At 37.4% G+C, this 21,328-nt stretch overlaps 3 protein-coding genes across 28 annotated transcripts in view; 2 read left to right on the top strand and 1 right to left on the bottom strand.

Annotated features, from left to right (window-relative positions):
- DNAJC9 (DnaJ heat shock protein family (Hsp40) member C9) overlaps nt 1–11,054 on the top strand; it is a 74,648-nt gene extending 63,594 nt beyond the window's left edge. The window contains exon 6 of the transcript XR_014828120.1: nt 10,849–11,054. The gene's annotated coding sequence lies outside the window, so the exon portion shown is untranslated. The remainder of the gene's footprint in view (nt 1–10,848) is intronic.
- FAM149B1 (family with sequence similarity 149 member B1) overlaps nt 1–14,010 on the bottom strand; it is a 74,571-nt gene extending 60,561 nt beyond the window's left edge. For 6 of the 7 annotated variants that reach the window (XR_014828104.1, XM_021074321.2, XM_013983338.3 and 3 more), the window contains exons 1-3: nt 13,757–14,010; nt 9,416–9,520; nt 7,996–8,125 (exon numbers count right to left, since the gene is read on the bottom strand). Coding sequence is in view for 5 of the 7 variants with exons in the window: in XM_021074321.2 (XP_020929980.2) it covers nt 7,996–8,125; nt 9,416–9,520; nt 13,757–13,803 (282 nt within the window). In the remaining 2 variants the exon portion in view is untranslated. The remainder of the gene's footprint in view (nt 1–7,995; nt 8,126–9,415; nt 9,521–13,756) is intronic. The other variant, XM_084997322.1, reaches the window with a different exon arrangement.
- The window catches only part of ECD (ecdysoneless cell cycle regulator), a 114,492-nt gene that overhangs the window by 59,386 nt on the left and 33,778 nt on the right, over nt 1–21,328 (top strand). For 7 of the 20 annotated variants that reach the window (XR_014828102.1, XR_014828100.1, XM_084997310.1 and 4 more), the window contains exons 1-2: nt 14,090–14,470; nt 15,599–15,816. Coding sequence is in view for 15 of the 20 variants with exons in the window: in XM_084997310.1 (XP_084853436.1) it covers nt 15,612–15,816 (205 nt within the window). In the remaining 5 variants the exon portion in view is untranslated. Of the gene's footprint in view, nt 1–14,089; nt 14,471–15,598; nt 15,817–21,328 lie in introns of those variants that run through there. The other 13 variants (XR_014828103.1, XR_014828101.1, XM_084997312.1 and 10 more) reach the window with 4 other exon arrangements.

Genomic DNA, 21,328 nt, shown 5'->3' with positions numbered 1-21,328 from the left:
TAGTGTTTATAATTTCGATCCTTTTAGATTTATGAGACTTGTTTTATATATTCTTGAAGAGTATATATTCTGCTGTCATTGGGTAGAACCAATTAGATCAAGTTGGTTGAAAGCATTGTTCAGGTCTTTAATATCCTTGCTGACTTTCTGACTAGGTGTTCTATGAAGTACTGAGAGTAGGGTATTGAAGTCTCCAGCTACAAGTGTTGTGTTTCCTATTTCTCCTTTCAATTCTGTCAAATTTTGCTTCATGTACTTAAAGGCTTGGTTGTTAGATGTGTACACATTTATAATTGCTTTATTTTCCTAAAGAATTAGCCTTTTAAAATCACTATTGAGGACTTCCCATCATGGCTCAGTGGTTAATGAACCTGACTAGAATCCATGAGGATGCTGCGGATTGGATTCCTGGCCTCAGTCAGTGGGTAAAGGATCTGGCGTTGCCGTGAGCTGTGGTGTAGATCGAAGATGTGGCTCAGATCCCTCGTAGCTGTGGCTGTGGCATAGACCGGCAGCTACAGCTCTGATTCGACCCCTAGCCCAGGAACCTCCATATGCAGCAGGTTCGGCCCTAAAAAGACAAAAGATAATAAATAAATAAATAAATAAATAAATAAATAAAATCATTATTGACATGTCTTTTTGTTTCTAGTAGTATTCTCTGTCTTAAGGTATATTTTGTCTGAGTTTTTATGGCTGCCTTAGCTCTTAATTTTTGTGCCCTCTCATATCTCCACTGCATTTGCTTTCTGACTCATAGTCAGGGATGTGTGCATAGACAGCATGGGCCTCCTCTGGTCTCTCCTGCATGAATATGTGGAGAGTTTATTAGGATTTCCTGATTTAGTTCCATCTCCTTGATAAATTTCTGGATAGTCTGCCAATCCATTTTTTTGTGTGTGTGCCAGCTAATACTGAAATGTCAGACTATCTGAACCACTGTTTTTCCTGTTCATATGCCACTGAGTTTGCTACTGTTATTGACAATGCTGTTGGATAGAGAGTTCATCGAAGTTTCTTTCCAAATCTACAGAGTCCTCTCCAGTAGTGAAGCTACTAGTTTCACAGCTTGTCCCTTTAAGTTGAACAGACTCTTATAGTTCCTAACTCAAAGTTCTAGTGATTTTTCATGAATAACTGCTACTCCACTTGTTCTGTACCTTTAGTGAATTTTCAGAACCTTGAAATGGTTGCTTTTGACCATTATATCCAGTTTATTATTGCTTCAGGGAAAGATTTGTCATCTTAATTTTGGCATCAATATTATGCTGACCTATAAAGTGAATTGAAAATGCTACTATTTTTTAGAAAAGGTTTCTGTGGCTTATTTCTTTCACAAATGCATGTTTTTCCACCTGGGTCTAGAGACTTCTTTGTGAGAGTTTCTTGATTCAGTTTCTTTACAAGTTTTAGAACAATTCAGATTTTTGAGGAGTTTTGTCCATTTCATCTAGGTTACAGAATTTATTGGCATAAAATTGCTCATGTTATTCTGTTACTAGTCTTTTAATGCCTTAGGATTTGCAGTAACTATCTCTTTCATTCCTGATATTTTTAATTTGTATTTTCTTGCTTTTTTTTCTTGACTAAAATCAGTAGAGGGCTTATTTATTAATTATTACCCTTTTAAAAGAATCAACTTTTGGATTTTTTCCTTTTCCCTTTTATTTACCTACTTTCTGTTTCACTGATTTTGCTTTTAATTATTTCTTTCATCCTACTTTGGGCTTAACTTGTTTTTCTTTCTTAGAATCTTGAGCTAGAAACTTGGGTTATTCATTTTAAAGGTTTCTTTGTTTCTAAAATAGCTCTTTAAAGCTATAAATTTCTTTGTAAGAACTACTTAGCTGCATCCACATATTTGTATATTCTGTGTTTTTGTTATCATGTAGTTCAAAATACCTTTTGATTTTCCTTGTAATTTAATATATAGAACAGTGTTGTTTAATTCTTTATTTGGGTACTGATTTCTAATTTAATTCTATCATGATCAGAGCATACTCTGTAAGATTTAATCTTTTGAACAATATTATTTTATGGCCCACCATACAATCTGTCCTTGTGAACATTCCATATGCACTTGAGAAGGATATATACTCTGCATTTGTTGGATGTAGCATCAGATCTTTTACATTTTTAGTTATTTTCTAATTGTTTTATTAATATCTAATGATAACTGTGGATTCACCTCGTCCTCTCTAGGTTTAGCAGTTTTTCTTCATACATTTTGAAATTCTGTTAGATATTGACTTATTTATAATTGTTATATCTTCCTGGTATACTGTGTTATGGACTGAACTGTGTCCTCCTCAAATTCATAATGTTGAAGCCCTCATCTGCAACATGATTACATTTGCAGACAGAGCCTTTAAGTTGGAGATTAAGATAAAATGAGGTCATAAGGGGAGAGTCATTACCTAATATGACTGGTATTCTTATAAGAAGAAGAGATCAGAGATCTCTACCTGTGTATGTGCACCCAGGAGAATGGCTGGTGAGGATATAGTAAGCTGGGAAAAGTGGCCGCATCAGCAGCCAGCCCTGATGGCAGCTTGATTTTGGACTTCTAGCTTCCAGAACTGTGAGAAAATAAATGTCTGCTGTTTAAGCCACACAGTCTGTGGTATTTGGTTATGGCAGCCTCAGCTAAGGCAAACTGCCTATTTATCACTAAAAAATACTCCTCTTTCCTAATGATCAACTCCATGTCTTGAAGTTTATTTTGTCTCAAATTAATATAACCATGTCAGCTTATTGTGTGCATGGTATATAACTTTCTGTTCTTTTAGTTTCAACCAAATTGTGACTTTATATTTAGAGTGGATATCTTCCATATAATATATAGTTGGGGTCTTGCTTTTTTTAATCCAGTTTGCATTTTAATTTTTTTTTTTTTTTTGTCTGCATCCACAGCATATGAAGGTTCCTGGCTCAGGGATCACATCTGTGCCACAGCAGCAACTCCAGATCTTTAACCCGCTGAGCTGGGCCAAGGATAGAACCTGTGCCTCAGCAGCTACCTGAGCTGCTGCAGAGACAATGCCAGATCCTTAACCTGCCCTGCCACAGAGGGAACTCCCACTTTATACATTTTTTAATCCATTCCATTTACATTTATTTTAATTATTGACATGGTTGGGTTGAAATCTAATATCTTGCTATTATTTCCATGTGTCCCTCCTTTTGGGGGGGGGTCCTTTCTTGTTCATTTCCTTTTTTCATTGATTTTCCTCTCTTAGTTTGGGTTAATCGAATATTTGTTCGTGCTCCATTTTATTTCCCCTATTGGCATCTTAGCTTATTCTTCTTAAAAATTTTTGTTTTCTTTTTGTGGCCACACCTGCAGCATATGGAAGTTCCCAGGCTAGGGGTCAAATTGGAACTGTAGGTACAGGCCTACACCACAGCCACAGCAACGATGGATTTGAGACACATCTGCAACTTATGCCACAGCTTGCAGGAACGCCAGATCCTTGGCCCACTGAGCAGGGCCAGGGATTGAACCTGCATCCTCATAGAGACCATATTGTGTTCTTAACCCACCGAGCCACAACGGGAACTCCCTAATAATTTTTTTAATGCTTGCTCTAGGGACAGTAATGTGTATTCTTAACCTATCAACGTCTCGTTAGAGTCAGTATTTTACCACATCATACTTCCCTCTTTCTTACTTCTCTCTCGATATCTGACACTTCACAAAGGTAACTTTATAACAGTATAATTCCATTTATATTCACCCATCCTTTGAGCTGTATTTGTCTCATCTTCACTTCTCCAAATATAAACTCCATCTGGTACATTTTTTGGTTTAATCAGTCAATTATCTTTTAGGGAAATCACACAAAAAAATAGACTTTTATATTTACTGACTTATTTAGTTTCCGGTGTTATCTCCCCCATCACAAAGATTCCAACTGTCTGCCCTGAACTCTGATCTCTGTTACTCAGCACAATGGAACCATCATTGTTTGTTTGGATTCTAGCTGACATTTCCATAGTCAGTTATCCCCAGACAGGAAGCCAGAGTAAACAGGGGTTCATCTTATGAGTTTCTTCTTTCTCAGAAATTGTAGATATGTGCTGCCTGTTAACCAGTGCCTCAAGAGACACTCAGCATGGGGTTTCAAAGCCAGAATAGAATAAGGAAAGCATCAACCTGGAGGGAAGCCTGGTGTAAGATATTGAAACTGAAGCAAAATAAGGAGGGTGTCTGTGTAGGAAGACAGCATGTTGTATGGTAGGAGCCCAAGAAGGGCGAAGAGAACATCTAAGCAGTCTTTTTGACCCTGAGGGGTGTGGTTCCTTAATTTAATCGAAATAGCTTTAATGTTTTGACATTTAAACTGGTATTTGCTTCTTCAGCTGGCAAATGGTCATTATCAAGATTCAAGGGTTTCCTTCTCCTATGTTATTGATAATTTTTATAAGGTATGGTTTTATAATTTTCAAGTACCTTTTCAGCATTTATTGGTTTGATCATATTTTTTCCTTAAATCAGTTAGACATATTAATATTTACAGATATTGACCCATCTTTGCATTCCTAGAGTAAGTTTTACTTGACTGTTTTTTAAAAAATCAACTCAAAGTACATAAAACTAAAATAAAATTGGGTTAGATATTTTTATGATTTTTTTATTGTAAAACTTTAAATAAAAGACATAATTAGGAGTTCCCGTCGTGGCGCAGCGGTTAACAAATCCGACTAGGAACCATAAGGTTGCGGGTTTGGTCCCTGCCCTTGCTCAGTGGGTTAACGATCCGGCATTGCCGTGAGCTGTGGTGTAGGTTGCAGATGCGGCTCGGATCCTGTGTTGCTGTGGCTCTGGCGTAGGCCGGTGGCTACAGCTCCGATTGGACCCCTAGCCTGGGAAGCTCCATATGCCATGGGAGCGGCCCAAGAAATAGCAAAAAGAAAAAAAAAAAAAAAAAGACATAATTAAAAAGGAAAGTCTTCCTTCAAATCATTGTATTAACTTTGAATTTTAAAACAATATTTTAGAAGAAATAAACCTAAGGATATAAACTCCAGCATGATTATAAATATAAATAAACCTAAGAATATAATCTCCAGCCAAGTAGTAGGTCATTAGTTAAAGTGGGGGGCGGGCTGTATTCCTATATAGCAGTGATAACTCAGACACTTAAGTTCAAAGGCAAGTAATATATATAATTAAATACTAAATTCAGGTTTAACATCAATTCTATCTTATGACAAGAGATTTATTCAAAGTAAATAATAAAATGATAAAGACTAAAGGAAGATCTAAATAAAATTTCTAGCTATAACACTAAAATCGGTTAAAATGACAAATGATTTAGATGTGATTATAAAGTAATAAGCAGAGCCTAGCATCTACTAAATATTCAATTTCAGTTCTCCCTATATCTAATTTAATATAAAGTTACAATGCAATACTAATTAAATCGTTCATGAATATTTTATAAAATTTCATATAAGTGAAAATACAGTTTATCTGAAAAAGTAGACACAAATACTAAATAACTTATGTTGTTTAATGAATACTAGTAGATGTGTCCTAAAGATTTTCAAAACAGCATGAAAACCACATGCTATTAAGTGAAATATAGAAAAATGGTTCAAAGTAGGCTCCATAGCAAAAGAACTTAAGTATCCTCACACCATATACTATTTTAAAAGTCCAGTAAATAAACTAGACTTTAAATTTAAAAAAAAGTCTAGTAAGTTAAAAAGTTAAATATGCAAATTCCATTAAAAAGTTATGAAGAAAAATATTGTAATAGTCCATCTTTCTAAAGAAAAGACTAATAGGCGTTCCTGTCGTGGCTCAGTGGTTAACAAATATGACTAGGAACCATGAGGTTGCGGGTTCAATCCCTGGCATTGCTTGGTGGGTTAAGGATCTGGTGATGTTGTGAGCTGTGGTGTAGGTCCCAGATGTGGCTCAGATCTGGCATTGCTGTGGCTGTGGTGTAGGCCGGTGGCTATAGATCCGATTAGACCCCTAGCCTGGAACCTCCATATGCTGTGGATACGGCCCTAGAAAAGACAAAAAAAAAAAAAAAAAAAAAAAAAAAAAAAAAGAAGAAATGAAATGACTAATAAAGAAATGAAGGTCAAAAGTGAAATGGTCGTGGCTCAGTGGAAATGAATCTGACTAGCATGAGGATGCAGGTTTGATCCCTGGCCTCGCTTAGTGGGTTAAGGATCCGGCATTGCTGTGAGTTGTGGTATAGGTCGCAGACGCAGCTCAGATCTGATGTTGCTGTGGCTGTGGCATAGGCCGGCAGCTGTAGCTCCGATTAGACCCCTAGCCTGGGAACCTTCATATGCTGAGGGAGTGACCCCAGAAAAGGCAAAAAAAAGACAAATATATATATATATATGCTACACAGTAAATACCAAAGGAAAGCAGGGGAATGGGAAACATTTGTATGACATTCATAATCTATAAAGAGATCCTAGTTATAATATAGAGACAACTGAGAGAAAATATATAGTCAGTACACTTAAACCTCACAGGAAGTCATCAAATTAATTAAATCATTACCTAAGGATAAAATTTAAGATCTAGTGCTGCCTACCTCTCCATTATCATTAGCACTTCTCCCTGGTACACCATCCTTCAATCACCTTGACCTTTTTCTAGTTGTAAGAACATACCAAACACTTTCCTTTAAAACATAAAGATCTCTTCCTCTTCAGGGCTTTTGCATATGCTTCTAGTTACCTATCTGGAAGCTTTTTTCCTCATTCTTCACATATTTGACTCTTAAGCCTTCAAGTCTTAGATCTACCCTATCTGATAACTCTACCTAAAGTGAATCCCCCTTATAATGTTCCATGTCAGCATCCCGTTGTCTTCCTTAGAGTACTTATCAACTTTTGTAGTTATTTTGTTTATTTGCTTTTTTAAAAATTACCCTCATTAGAGTACTGAATGTCTTATTCACCTCATATTTCCAAGTCCAGTGTCTCAATTAATATTTGTTTAATATGGGGTCAATTAATATTTGTTTAATAAATACTGAAAACCCAAGTATCAGATAATAAGGAAATTATTCAATTATGATATATTAAAACAAGGAAATACTATATAACTATATATAACTATTCAAATTGACAAGTATGGAAGTAGTAAAAGAAAATGTCTCTACGAGGAGTTTCTATTGTGGCTCAGCAATTAACGAATCTGACTAGTATCCATGAGGACACAGGTTCAATCCCTGGCCTCCCTCAGTGGGTTAAGGAACGTGGGATCCAAGCCATGTCTGCGACCAACACCACTGCTCACGGCAACGCCGGATCCTTAACCCATTGAGCGAGGCCAGGGATCGAACCCGCAACCTCATGGTTCCTAGTCGGATTCGTTAACCACTGAGACACATTGGGAACTCCTTAGCAGGATTTTTGTAAAGAAAGCAGGTTGACTATACTGTATATGGTCAGTATTATGAAAATATAAAATAATTATAAGTGAAAAAAGAGAGCATAAATATTATATGTAGACTGTGACTATAACTAGGCCAAATCAAATATAGATTGAAAGAAGATACAGAAATAAAAATACTTAATGGCATCAAGATGATAAATATGCATAAAACTTGTCTTTCAAATTTTCTTTTAAGGTCCATATATCATAAACATTTTTGCAGTCCACATGGCTTAGTAATAAACTTTCAAAAACATTTTAAACAAGATAATCTTAGTGGTGGAGAGACACATTAATGGACTGAACATAGCAAAAGGAGTAGATCCAGAGCCCAGATCCATAATAACCTGCAATTGTTTAAGCCAAACACTAAGCATCAACCCTAAGGATCAACTACTACATCCATAAAATAGAGAAAATACTGAAAGAGGGTGAAAAATGATGCTTATTAACAGCTGTTTTAAAGGGTAAAGAAACAGTGTAGAAGAGGGAAGGAATGAAATTAATTGACAAAACTGATAAATCCTAACTCCCAGAACAATCTCCCAAGCAATTCCTCAGACCAATAACATAAAACTCACACCATATCCCCAGGAGAAGTCCGAGCTCCCTTCAGTAGAGATCCCTGTGCCTGTATAACTTGGAAAAGCAGACCTTGAATTCCCAGTGTCAGCTGATGTAAAAGGTGATTCTTGTGTGATGTCAGACTCACTAAATGCACAATTTGGAAGAAGAGAAAACAGAAAAATGCTTATATTTCCTCAAGTTTCTGCAGCATTAACTACTCAGCAATCTATTAGGTGATAAGCATGTATACAAATATATCCACAGAGGCAAAAATAAATGAAGAGCTTGAAATGTAAGCATCATAGTAAGGTCCAACCTAATTCTCACAGAATTGATGGCAACCATTCTAATTCTAGACTTAGTTTACAACAAATACTTTTTAACATCCCACTTATAATATCTACCCTTGACAACTAAAGGTATTTCGGAAATACTAAGAATAGTATCTGAACCTGTATTGCACTTTTTCTTTACGAAGCGCTTTCACAGATATTAACCCCATTTTATCCTCACAACAACCCAGTGATATAAAAACTCAACCCCTTTTTAAAGACAAAGAATTTGAAATTTAGTTCTAGGTTTTGCATTTTTGGAGGAGGGGGGGTGCCGCACCCATGGCATAAGGCAGTTCCCAGGCTAGGGGTGGAATCGGAGCTGCAGGCCTACACGCCACAGCTCATGGCAACGCCAGGTACTTAACCACTGAGGAGGGCCAGGGATTGAATCCACATCCTCATAGATAGCAGTTGGGTTTGTTTCCACTGAGCCACAATGGGAACTCCTAGTTCTAGATTTTGAAACTAAGTTTTATGACCATAATTTTTCTATGATACCACATTGCTTCTCAGAGCACTCTACGGAGTACAGTATCCTCTGTTCTCTTTCTTAAAATAATAACTGCAGGAGTTCCCTCCATGGCACTGTAAGTTAAGAATCCAACTGCAGTGGCTTAGGTCCCTGCAGGAGGTGTGGGTTCGATCCCTGGTCCAGGAACTTCCACTTGCCACAGATGCAGCCATAAAATTAAAAGTAAATAAATAACTGCAGCTAACATTTATTCAGCATTTACTATACTTTATCTCATTTATATTCACAACACCTCATTATAAGAGATACTACTATCAGCTAAACAACTTGCCCAATATTACTCAGCTAATAGGTGGCAAAACCAGGATTAAAAATTAGATCTGTTGGATTCCTCCTGAATGTCCTTTTAACTATTTCATAATGCTGCTTTTCAAAAGTTATAAAAGTTAAGTATGATCTTGTTTTCATTAGCTGTTACAGAATGAAAGTAGAATGGTACTGAAAATGTGGTAAAAATTTTTGTTTTGTTTCGTTAGTACAAGGCTTGATACCAATGCTAAGCCAAAACCCCAAAACTTTTGCCATTATCAAGTGCAATAAGCAAACAAGTACATTTTGTGTTGTTACCTTTGGGAACTTGTATCTTTTTCATGGCTGTCATTGGTAGAGGAAATTTCATCCAGCTGCTCTGGAAGGGGATGATGATTAAGAGCATGTTTTGTTATTCCTTTCCTATAAAAGAGAGAAAAAAAGTTATATTTCCTGTAAAGAAAAAATACATACTTTTCAGTAACCTACTTTTTGCTGTTCTGGAATTGTACTGTCCAATACAAGGCCATTAGCCACTAGCAGTTAAAATGCAGTCAGTTGGGGAGTTCCCATTATGGCTCAGTGGGTTAAGGACCCACATAGTCTCTGTGAGGATGCAGGTTCAATTCCTGGCCTTACTTAGTGGGTTAAGGATTTGGCATTACTGTAAGCTGCAGATGCGGCTCGGATCCGGTGTTCCCATGGCTGTGGTGTAGGCCTTAGCTTCAGCTCTGATTCGACCCCTAGTCTGGGAACTTCCATATACCACAAGTACGACCATAAAAAGAAAAAAAGAAATAAAAAATGTGGTCAGTTGGAAATGAGATGTACTTTACGTGTAAAACACATAGGATTTCAAAGTCTTAGTACAATAAGAATGTACAATATATCATTATTTTATCCTGATTACATTTAAAATGATAATATTTTGGATATATTTCGGTTAAACAAAACATATTCCTAAAATTAATTCCACTGCAAATTGAAAATATAATGTAAAACCACACACCTATTAGAACAGATAAGATAAAATATGGTAATAATGCTCAGTGCAGGTGAGGATATGGAGAAACTGGGTGTCTCATCATTGCTGGTAGGAATATAAAATGGTATAGCCACTCTGGGATAGTTTCATAGTTTCTTATAAAACTAAACACATGCATTTATCATAAGACCTAGCCATTGAACTCTTGGGCATTGACCCAAAGAAATGAAAATTTCTGTTCACACAGAAATCTGTACACAAATGTTCACAGCAGCTTTATAATTGAAAAAGAAAATTGGAACTGAAATGTCCTTTGATGAGTGAATGATTAAACTTTGGTCTATCCATCCAATGGAATGTGATTCATCAATAAAAAGGAATGAACCGATACATGCAACAATGTGGATGGATTTCAAGGATGTCATACTTAGTGAAAAAAAGCCAACCTCAAAAGGTTAAAAATACTCTATGATTCCTTTTATTTATTTTTTGGCTGCACCCTTGGCATGCATAAGTTCCCAGGCCAGGGATTGTACCCAAGCCACAGCAGTGACAACCTCAAATCCTTAACCACTAGCCACAAGGGGACTCCTATGATTCCATCCATATTACATTCACAAAACAATAGAGGTGGAAAAAAGACTAGTGGTTCCCAGGACATGGAGAGAGAACTGATGTGACTATGAAGGGATGCATGAGACTGTTTCTTGGTGATAATCAAACAGCTCTCTATATTGTTTTTGTTTGTTTTTGGCTGCACCTACAGCATGCAGAAGTTCCCTGGTCAAGGACTGAACTTGAGTCGCTGCATTACAGTGCTGGATCCTTAACCACAAGGAAACTCCTGAAATTATACTATAGTTACATAAGTTATCTTCATTGGGGGAAGCTGGGTGAAGGATTTCATGGGACTCTATTTTTTGTGACTACCTGTGAGTCTGTACTTATTTCAAAATAAAAAGGTAAAAAAGTTAATTCTACCTGTTTATACTATTTTTTTAAAGTGACTACCTGAAAATTTTAAATTATATATATGGCTTGTATTATATTTCCATTGGACAGTACTGTTCCAGAGAGTTCAACATGTACCTTAGAATAAACTTTAGGGTCAATTATTATTGGTTCCAATCCTAATCATCTACAGTAGATTTTCCTTCCCCACAAAATCCTACAGTCAAATAACAAGATAGGTTAAACAGAGTTACATAGATTTCTTTATGAGAAGTCTTCATAGGGCTTTTAATATGCAGAAATATATTTTACATCTAATACTCTTATTTCAGCTAAGGAATGTGAGGCACAGAGGCATGAGGTAACCAACTTAAGGTCATATGGCTAGTTAAGAGATGGAGCCAGGATTCAAATCCAAGTAGTCTGTCTGAGATTTCTCAGAATAAATGAATAGTTTTGAGATTTTAGTGAATTGCATCATTTTTATATTTATAGATAAAGGTAAAGACCCAGTCAGCAGAGCTTGTATTTTAAATTCTTTCTCAGATGGTGGGGATGGCATTGTGCAGGGATATATTTCTCCTTCACTCATTCAATGATCTTACAACCAAAAACTTGCCTTTGAGACAGTGGTGGGGATTAGAAATGTGGATTCCAGCTATGGAATAGAAACTTCAGACATATTTTAGTCTGTCAGAAAAATTTGGTTATAAAGTGACAATTAGATAATACCAAAGAAATATATACAAGAAAATGACTAATTTCTAGAAATGTATAATGAAGTATATAGGGTAAATGACAGTGTCTGGAGTTTTCCTTCCGTATTTCACAGATGACAGAGAGGCTGGAAAAAAGATAAAGATGAAAGAAGAAGGAAATATATTAAAATTCTAACAACTGTTGAATGTAGGTGACGGTTATGTCATTGTATTATTCATTATACATTTATGCTTAAGATTTATTATTTTAAAAATGTTAAGATATATGCTGAAAATGACTTTTATTCCAAACTGTTTTCAACATCTGTAATTTGGAGCCATCAGGGAGAAAACTAAAGTTACTTCTTCAAAGCAAATTATCAATTATAACACCTAAAATTAAAATTACTTAAAAAATAAAATTACTTTTAATATACTCTCATTTAGATGCATATAATCTTCATCATCTCCACTATTCACATTATTTTGACACTTCTAGAGAATCATCTTTTGGGAGAGTTATCTTTAGTGAGTATCAAATCAATAATAGAGAACAAATAACACAATGATAGTGGGTCAATAATTCTGGCCCAGTAAGTGCCTATCAGTAATTTTTTTGATGAAAGATATTTTTTTTCACTTTCAGAATGGCCAGAATTAATTATAAAAGCAGATTTTTAGCTAACCCACATTTGCTTTATTGGGAAATGACTTTCTTCTTCCTAGTTCCTAAAAATCTTTATTATCTGAATTGCTTCTGTGTCCTGTCCTATTACTTAGATAATAAGCCTCTGAAAGGCAAGGAAAGATCACAGACTGATTTTCTTTGTATGACTACTGCACCAAATAAAGGTGGGAAGGAACAAGGAAATGACCATTTATTGAGGCCCTATTATATGTCAAGCCCTATGCCATCATTTTAGACATGCTTTTAGATAAAGTCTTATTCCTATGTTATAGAAATGAAGGCTCAAAAAATTAGTAATTTGCCTAAAATTCAGAAGGCTAGAAAAGAGTCTAACCAGAAACCCAGGTGTGACTGAAAATACCATAGCTGTTATTACCATATATAATTAATATTTAATTAATAAATGTATGGTTGCTAAAATTACATACCTTAGTGGAGAAAAACAACAACTGGGATTTGGGGTTAAAAAGCCCAAGCTCAAAAACCTATTGGTTATATAATCTTAAGATGTGTACCTTTCTGATACTTCCTCTGCTGAAAATTGAAGATGGTCATATCCATCTTAAAGATTAAGATTTGAAAGTTTCTGAAAGTGTAAAGCATTAATAAATGTATGACATTATCATTACTTCCTAAATTACAACACTTCACTAAGTTGTTCAAGCTGGAAATATCTGTTCTCTAAAGTCTCAAAAGCAAACCCTATCCTGAGGATTCTGACTCTTCAACGCAGAGGTGGGGAGACAGTATGTAATGGTTATGACCACAAACTTCAGAATCAGACTGATAACGGGTCTATACTTCAGCTCCATCACCACCTAGCTGTGTGATCTTTGGCACGATACAACCTTCAGATCTGGGATCTTTATCTTGTAGGAAGTACAAAATAAGAGTTCCTATCTGGTATCCTTATTGATAGGATTAAGTAAGCTAATGCATGTAAGCGCTTCGCAGGGTGTTTGGCTTTAGATGTATTCAACTTTATTGTAGGACTCAGTTATTAATAACTTCACGAGTTGTTAGTGGCCATGGAAAGTGGGGCATGAAACAACGGAAACTACAAATGCCTTAGGAAACCCAGTTCCTGAGCCCCGGGAGTGCAGCCCAAGAGGGTCAAGTCCTGGGATTGCACTGGTAACACGCTCTTAGCTGGAGATGGAGGTCTGGAGAGGCAACGTCCGGCAAGGCTAGGAGGAGAAAATTTCAAAGAATTTTTTCTTTCCCTCGCCCTGGGAAAGAAAAAGGAGCAAGGGACTGGTCAAGGAGGGTCCCCAGAGCGCCTGCGGCCCGCCACGGCTTCCCCCGGCCCCAGCTGGGTGGCTGAGCAGTCCACTCACAGCTCCAAGTTCTGAGGCACCGCCTTCCGTGTGTATCTGGAGATCATCCTCCTCTTCCTCCTCAGCCGCGGCCGGGGCGGCCAAGCCAGGGTGGGGGCCTCCGGGCCTGGCCCTCCCGCCAGCTCCGGCTCGGCCCCCTCCCGCCACCTTCCGGCCCCGTCACGCCCCGTCTCCTAGACTCCGGACCGCCACCACCCCAGGATCCCCACCTCTCCAGTCCTCTCCCCTCCCTGTTTCCCCGTGGGGGCGGAAGTGACGAACGCACAGGTGCAGCCGCCTAATACTCCCGCCGACACCTAGCAAAGGCGACGCTGGGAGTTCCGGAGCTGAGCCGGTTTCTGACTTAAGTTTCCGCTGGCTTCAGGTCCTAGACAAGCGTGTGGATCCAGTCAGAGCCGGGCTTTGGCTGCTGCTGGCAGCCCACGAGGTAGGAGAGAAGGCTGAGGAAAGGTGCCGCAGCAGGGACGTGAGGAAGAGGCCCAGGCTTTAGAACTGGAAGCGAAATTGGCTTCATTTTGTTGGATGAAGGAGGGACCCTTGTTTTGAGTAAAGAGCGCTAGAACCTAGTCCGGCCTCAGCTGCTTGGTTGCTTCTCCTGCCGTGCTCCCGGTTTCCTCATATGTACAGTGTGGAGTCAGTCTGAGTGATCTCAAAGTCCCTTCTAGCCTGACACTAAATTCTTCATAATAAGGTGTGCTTGGCATTCTGGGGTGGGTGAGTATTTATTATCTGTCAATCTGGACTGTAGTGAGTGTCTGGATAGAAGATGCAAGTTCCTCTCGACTTAGTTTTATTAGTTCCTTGGAAAACCAAATAAGCCTGAAAATCGAATCACAGCCTTAAAGTGGACCATCCAGTGCAATATCTTTCTTTAACAAGCCTCACCTGGCAGCAATAATAAGCTAGTACTTTTGTCTGTAAGGGAAATCCTTAGAAAACAGTTATTTATACCCTCTGAGACCTGAAAAGGGGCGGAGGGCGGTGGTTTGGGACGGGTTGTTGTAGGATCAAGAGCCATGGGCAGATTATTTTGGGGTGAAATGATAGGATATAAATGTTTTGTAGTTTTGAATTCACCCATGATGTACAAGGGGAAAGATTTAAATTCTGCAGAGTAAGGGAGATTACTCTTAAGAGTGTTTAAACAATAAAAATTCAGGGAAGGAGAAGTTCCCTGGTGGCTCAGGAGGTTAAATACAGCTGTGTCATGGGTTCAGTCACTGGCCTGAGAACTTATGCATGCTACAGGCATGGCAGGAAAGAAAGGAAGAACGAACGAACGAAAAGAAAGAAAGAAAGAAAGTAAAGAGAGAGAAAGAGAGGGAGAAGAGGATGAAGGGAGGAAAGTAGAGACGGATTTTAGAAATGATAAAATAACATTCTCATTCTACAATTAGGGGGAAGCCCCAGAAAGAGAAAATGAAATGCCCAGAATGACACAACTAGAACCAGTGGCAGAACTGGAATTTTTGTCAATATTTCAAGAGATGTTATTGCATTGTTTCTGACCGTGTGTTACATGCACCACTATTAGTGCAAAGGCAAACATTTTTTATTTCATTTTTACACGCTTATTAACTTGGGAATGCAGTACTAGATTTCCATTTACTGTATTGTATCAAAAGCTGCTTTCATATAATTGTAAGTATAAAAATGTCATTGAAAGAATTTTAATTACATGCTATAATTGGTATGTGGTCAAGGCAAAAATCATGATGATTGTATGTGGATAACTGAATTTTGGAAAACAACATTAATGGAATTGCCTAGAATAGTTCAAGGAATGGGATATTACTTCTGCATTATTTTGTATGGTTTATATTATTGCCACTTTAAATGTAGCTTTCAAAGAAGAATGGAGGAAAATATGAAGCTTGCTACAGTGGAAGATACTGTAGAGTACCGCCTGTTCCTGATATCGGATGAACTAAGGGACCCAGAAAAACACAGAGAGATTCTTCAAAATTATATTGAGAAGATAATGACCCAGTTTGCACCTATGCTGGTCCCCTATATCTGGCAGAATCAGCCTTTCAATCTCAAATATAAACCTGGGAAAGGTGAGGCTCTTTCACTTATTTTGATTGGATATGTGTGATTTTTTAATGTCATTCTAACAACAGTGATGTATGATATTCATATTTCATTCAGTGTTGTCAGGAGATTTAGAGCCTGAACTTTTTAGATTAGTGATATTTGCCTATATTCAGTTAAGCCCTTGAACTTAAAAAAAAAAAAACTTTTTAAAATTAATATTGATGAAAATTAATAGTCATTACCTTAGGAACTAATATATACTCAATATTAATTAGCCATGGTTCTTCGTTTGAAATTTAATTACTTAATTATGCCATAATGTATCTAGGTACCTATACTAAACAGGTTCAAGCATGTGTCTTCCTTAACCGTAGTTCTTTTAGCTGTTACTCTGTATTCCTCAGTCTTAACAGTGTGTGTATTAGGTTGCCTTGTTTCACGTAGTTATTTTAGTGAGGATCTAAGAGTGGCTCTGCCTGGGATTTACCACTGTGGCACAATGGGATTGGTGGTGTTTCTGGAGTGGTGGGGCGAAGTTTCAGTGCCCAGCCTGGCACAGTGGGGAAGTGCTGCTGCTGAAGCTGTGGCATAGGTCACAGCTGTGGCTCACATCTGATCCCAGGTCCAAGAACTCCATATGCTGCTGGGAGTCCAAAAAAGAAAATAAATAAATAAATAAATAAACATTTTTTAAAAGTTTAAAAAAATTAGAGTGGCTCTGCCTGGCTGCTAAAGAGAAATAATTGAACTAAATGACCATTATCGGCCCACTCAGAAGTATTTTGAGTTTCCTTCACTGATTTCCTGTGTTGTCAGTGCTTGAGATCTGACCTCTGGCCCAATAGGGCATTTTGCCCTGTCATTTCTTATAACTTCACTAAAAATGAATTATGGAGAGGTGACCAAGGCTCTACTCATGCAGCGACTTATGTAGGGTCTTGTTTCAGATCTGACGTCTTATGATACCGTCCTTCTGGCTCTTAATTTAGTGCATATCTGCTTATTTTTTGGTTAGCAGTTGCTGGATGTCTTCCCTGCTGTTAATTTTATTGAACTCCTATTCACAGAAACACGTGATATTTATTGGCAAGAATATTGTCACATTAGCACTGCACATCCAAAACCAATTCCTTATATTTTTTTCTAGAAAATTATTTTTACAGGGTGTTCTTATCTTGCTTAATGGCATTGCTATCCATGTAGCTGTCAAGCTCATTAGTAATTCAAAATCATACTCAACTACTCACTTCACTCTATTCAGTCAGGCACTAAAGCTCAAATCCTCATGTTATTACTCCTCAAATATGGCTCCTTTTATACACCTGGTTACGGTCTAGACCCTCTGTAGATCTGAAAGACTGCGGTGGTCACCTAACTTCTTTGGTTCCAGTGTCTCCAGTTCCTGACACTGTTGCCAGTTACAACATCAATTTGATTATGTCACTCTCCTGCCTAATACCCTTTAACAGTTCTGCATTGCTTCTGGATGAAATTCAAATTGAAGTTTAATATGTAAGGTAGATAAAATAGACACTCTAATTTGAACTTTTCTAGTTGAAGAAGCTTGGGAGATCTGGAGTAGGGAGAGGAATTGGTTGGGCTGCTCTTCCCACCTATTTTGTTTTTGCTTTTTTGCCATGGTGGCTCTTGAGACACTCCACAGTACCCTTGTTTGACCTTCATTCTGTTGATATGGTATATTACATTGGTTGGTTTTCATATGTCAAATCATCCTTGCATTCCAGGAATAAATCCCAGTTGGTCATGGTGTATCTTTTCAATGTGTTGTTGAATTCAGATTGCTAGTGTTTTGTGAGGATTTCTGCATCATTATTCATCAGAGGTATTGGTCTGTAGTTTTCTTGGTTTTTGTCTGGCTTTATTTTTTTTTACTCAATGAATATTATTACATTTATAATCGTACAACAGTCATCACAACCAAATTTTATAGCATTTCCATCCCAAACCCTCAGTGCATCCCCCACCCTCCAACCTCATTTGGAAACCATAAATTTTTCAAAGTCTGTGAGTCAGTATCTCTTCTGTAAAGAAGTTCATTGTGTCCTTTTTTTAGATTCCACATGTAAGTGATAGCATTTGATGTTTGTGTCTCATTGTCTGACTGACTTCACTTAGCATGATAATTTCTAGGTTCATCCATGTTTCTGGAAATGCTGTTATTTCTTTCCTTTTAAAGGGTGAGTAATATTTCTGTTGTGCAGATGTACCACATCTACTTTTCTTTTTCTTTTTTTTTTAAGGATTTTTTTTTCCATTATAGCTAATTTACAGTGTTCTGTCAATATTCTGCTGCACAGCATGGTGACACAGTTCCACATACATGTATACATTCTTTTTTCTCACATTATTATGTTCCATCACAAGTGACCAGACATATTTCCCAGTGTATACAGCAGGATCCCATTGTTTATGCATTCCAAAGGCTATAGTTTGCATCTATTAACCCAAAATTCGAGACCCTCCTACTCCCTCTCCCTTGCTCTTGGCAACCACAAGTTGGTTCTCCATGTCCATGATTTTTTTCCTGTAGAAAGTTTCATTTGTGCCATATATTAGATACCAGATATAAGTGATATCATATGGTATTTGTCTTTCTGACTTACTTCACTCAGTATGAGAGTCTCTAGTTCCATCCATGTTGCTGCAAATGGCATTATTTTGTTCTTTTTATAGCCAAGTAGTATTCCATTGTGTAATTTACCACATCTTCTTTATCACCTCCTCTGTCATGGACATTTAGGTTGTTTCCATGTCTTCGCTACTGTATATAGTGCTGCAGTGAACATTGGCATACATATGTCTTTGTGAGTCACGATTTTCTCAGGATAGATGCCCAGGAGTGGAATTGCTAGATCAAATGGTAGTTCTATTTTTAGTTTTCTGAGAAATCTCCATACTGTTTTCTACAGTGGTTGCACCAATTTACAACCCCACCAACAGTGTAATAGGGTTCCTTTTTCTCCACACCCTCTCCAGCACTGATTGTAGACTTTCTGATGATGGCCATTCTGGCTGGTGTAAGGTGGTACCTCATCATGGTTTGGATTTGCATTTCTCTGATAATGAGTGATGTTGAACATCTTTTCATGTGTGTTTTGGCCATCTGCATGTCTTCTTTGGAGAACCATCTGTTGAGATCTCCTGCCCATTTTTTGATGGGGTTGTTTGTTTTTTTGGTATTGAGCTGCAAAAGGTGTATATACATTTTGGAGATTAATCCTTTCGTCAGTTGATTTATTTGCAAAGATTTTCTCCCATTCTGTGGGTTGTCTTTTCATTTTGTTTAGGGTTTCCTTTTCTGTGCAGAAACTTTTAAGTTTAAATAAGTCCCATTTGTTTATTTTTGTTTTTACTGTCATTACTCTTAAGAGGTGGATCTGAAAAGATGTTGCTGTCATTTATGTCAGAGAGTGTTTGGCCTATGTTTTCCTCTAAGAGGTTTATAGTGTCTGGTCTTACATCTAGGTCTTTAATCCATTTTGAGTTGATTTTTGTGTATGGTGTTAGGGAGTGTTCTAATTTCATTCTTTTCCATGTGGCTGTCCAGTTTTCCCAGCACCACGTATTGAACAAGCTGTCTTTTCTGCCTTGTATATTCTTGCCTCCTTTGTCATAAATGAGCTGACTGTAGGTGCATGGGTTGAATTCTGGGCTTTCTATCCTGTTCCACTGATCTATATTTCTGTCTTTGTGCCAGTACCATACGGTTTTGATGACTGTTGCTTTGTAGTATAGTCTGAGGTCAGGGAGCCTGATTCCTCCAGCTCCATTTTTCTTTTTCAGGATGGCTTTGGCTATTCTGGGTCTTTTGTGCTTCCAAACAAACTTTATAATATTTTGTTCAAGTTCTGTGAAAAATGTCCTTGGTAATTTGATAGGGATTGCATTGAGTCTGTATATTGCCTTAGGTAGTATAGTCATTTTGATAATATTAACTCTTCCAATCCACGAGCATGGTATGTCTTTCCATCTATTTGTGTCATCTTTGATTTCTCTCATCAGTGTCTTATAGTTTTCAGAGTACAGGTCTTTTGTCTCTTTAGGTAGGTTTACTTCTAGGTTATTTTATTCTTTTGGATGCGGTGGTAAACAGGATTGCTTCCCTAATTTCTCTTTCTGATCTTTTCATTGTTAGTATATAGAAGTGCCGTCGATTTCTGTGTATTAATTTTGTATCCTGCGACTTTGCCAAATTCATGGATGAGTTCTAACAGTTTTCTGGTAGAGTCTTTAGGATTCTCTAGGTATAATGTCATGTCATCTGCAAATAGGGATAGTTTTACTTCTTCCTTTCTAATATGGATGGCTTTGATTTCTTTTACTTCTCTGCTTGCTGTGGCTAGGACTTCCAAAACTATGTTGAAGAGTAGTGGTGAGAGTGGACATCCTTGTCTAGTTCCTGATCTCAGCGGGAATTCTGTCAGCTTTTCACCATTGAGAATGATGTTCGCTGTGGGTTTGTCATATATGGCCTTTATTATGTTGAGGTAGGTTCCCTCTATGCCCACTTTCTGAAGGGTTTTTATCAGAAATGGGTGTTGGATTTTGTCAAAGGCTTTTTCTGCATCTATTGAGAGGCTCATATGGTTTTTATTCTTCAGTTTTTTAATGTGGTGTATCACACTGCTTGATTTGCAGATTTTGAAGAATCCTTGCATCCCTGGGATAAATCCCACTCGATCATGATATACAATCCTTTTAATGTATTGTTGGATGCAGTTTGCTAGTATTTTGTTGAGGATTTTTGCATCGATGTTCATCAGTGAAATTGGCCTGTAGTTTTCTTTTTTTGTGGTATCTTTGTCTGGTTTTGGTATCAGAGTGATGGTGGCCTCATAGAATGAGTTTGGGAATGTTCCTTCCTCTGAAATTTTTTGGAGTAGTTTCAGAAGGATAGGTGTTAGCGCTTCCCTAAATGTTTGATAGAATTTGCCTGTGAAGCCATCTGGTCCTGGACTTTTGTTTGTTGGAAGTTTTTTAATCACAGTTTCAATTTCAGTTCTTGTGTTTGGTCCATTCATCTGTTCTATTTCATCTTGGTTTAGTCTTGGAAGATTGTATTTTTCTAAGAATTTGTCCATTCCTTCTGGGTTTTCCTTTTTATTGGCATATAGTTGCATATAGTAGTCTCTTATGATTCTTTGTATTTCTGTGATGTCCGTTGTTACTTCTCCTTTTTCATTTCTAATTTTATTGATTTGAGTCCTGTCTCTGTTTTTCTTGATAAGTCTGGCTAAGGGTTTATCAATTTTGTGGATCTTTTCAAAGAACCAGTTTTTATTTTCATTAATCTTTTCTATGGTTTTCTTCATTTCTATTTCATTGATTTCTGCTCTGTTCTTTATGATGTCATTCCTTCTGCTAACTTTAGGTCTTGTCTGTTCTTCTCTCTCTCTCTCTCTCTCTCTCTCGGCTTTAGATATAAAATTAGGTTGTTTATTGGAGCTTTTTCTTGTTTTGTGAGGTGGGCTTGTATTGCTATAAACTTTCCTCTAAGAACAGCTTTTGCTGCAT

This window comes from Sus scrofa, chromosome 14 (assembly GCF_054392235.1).
Source record: "Sus scrofa isolate SSC_HxYL_T2T_F1_AM1 chromosome 14, Sscrofa_HxYL_maternal_Yorkshire_Landrace_v2.0, whole genome shotgun sequence".
Taxonomy (NCBI): domain Eukaryota; kingdom Metazoa; phylum Chordata; class Mammalia; order Artiodactyla; family Suidae; genus Sus; species Sus scrofa.
This window is presented reverse-complemented; position numbering and strand designations above follow the sequence as displayed.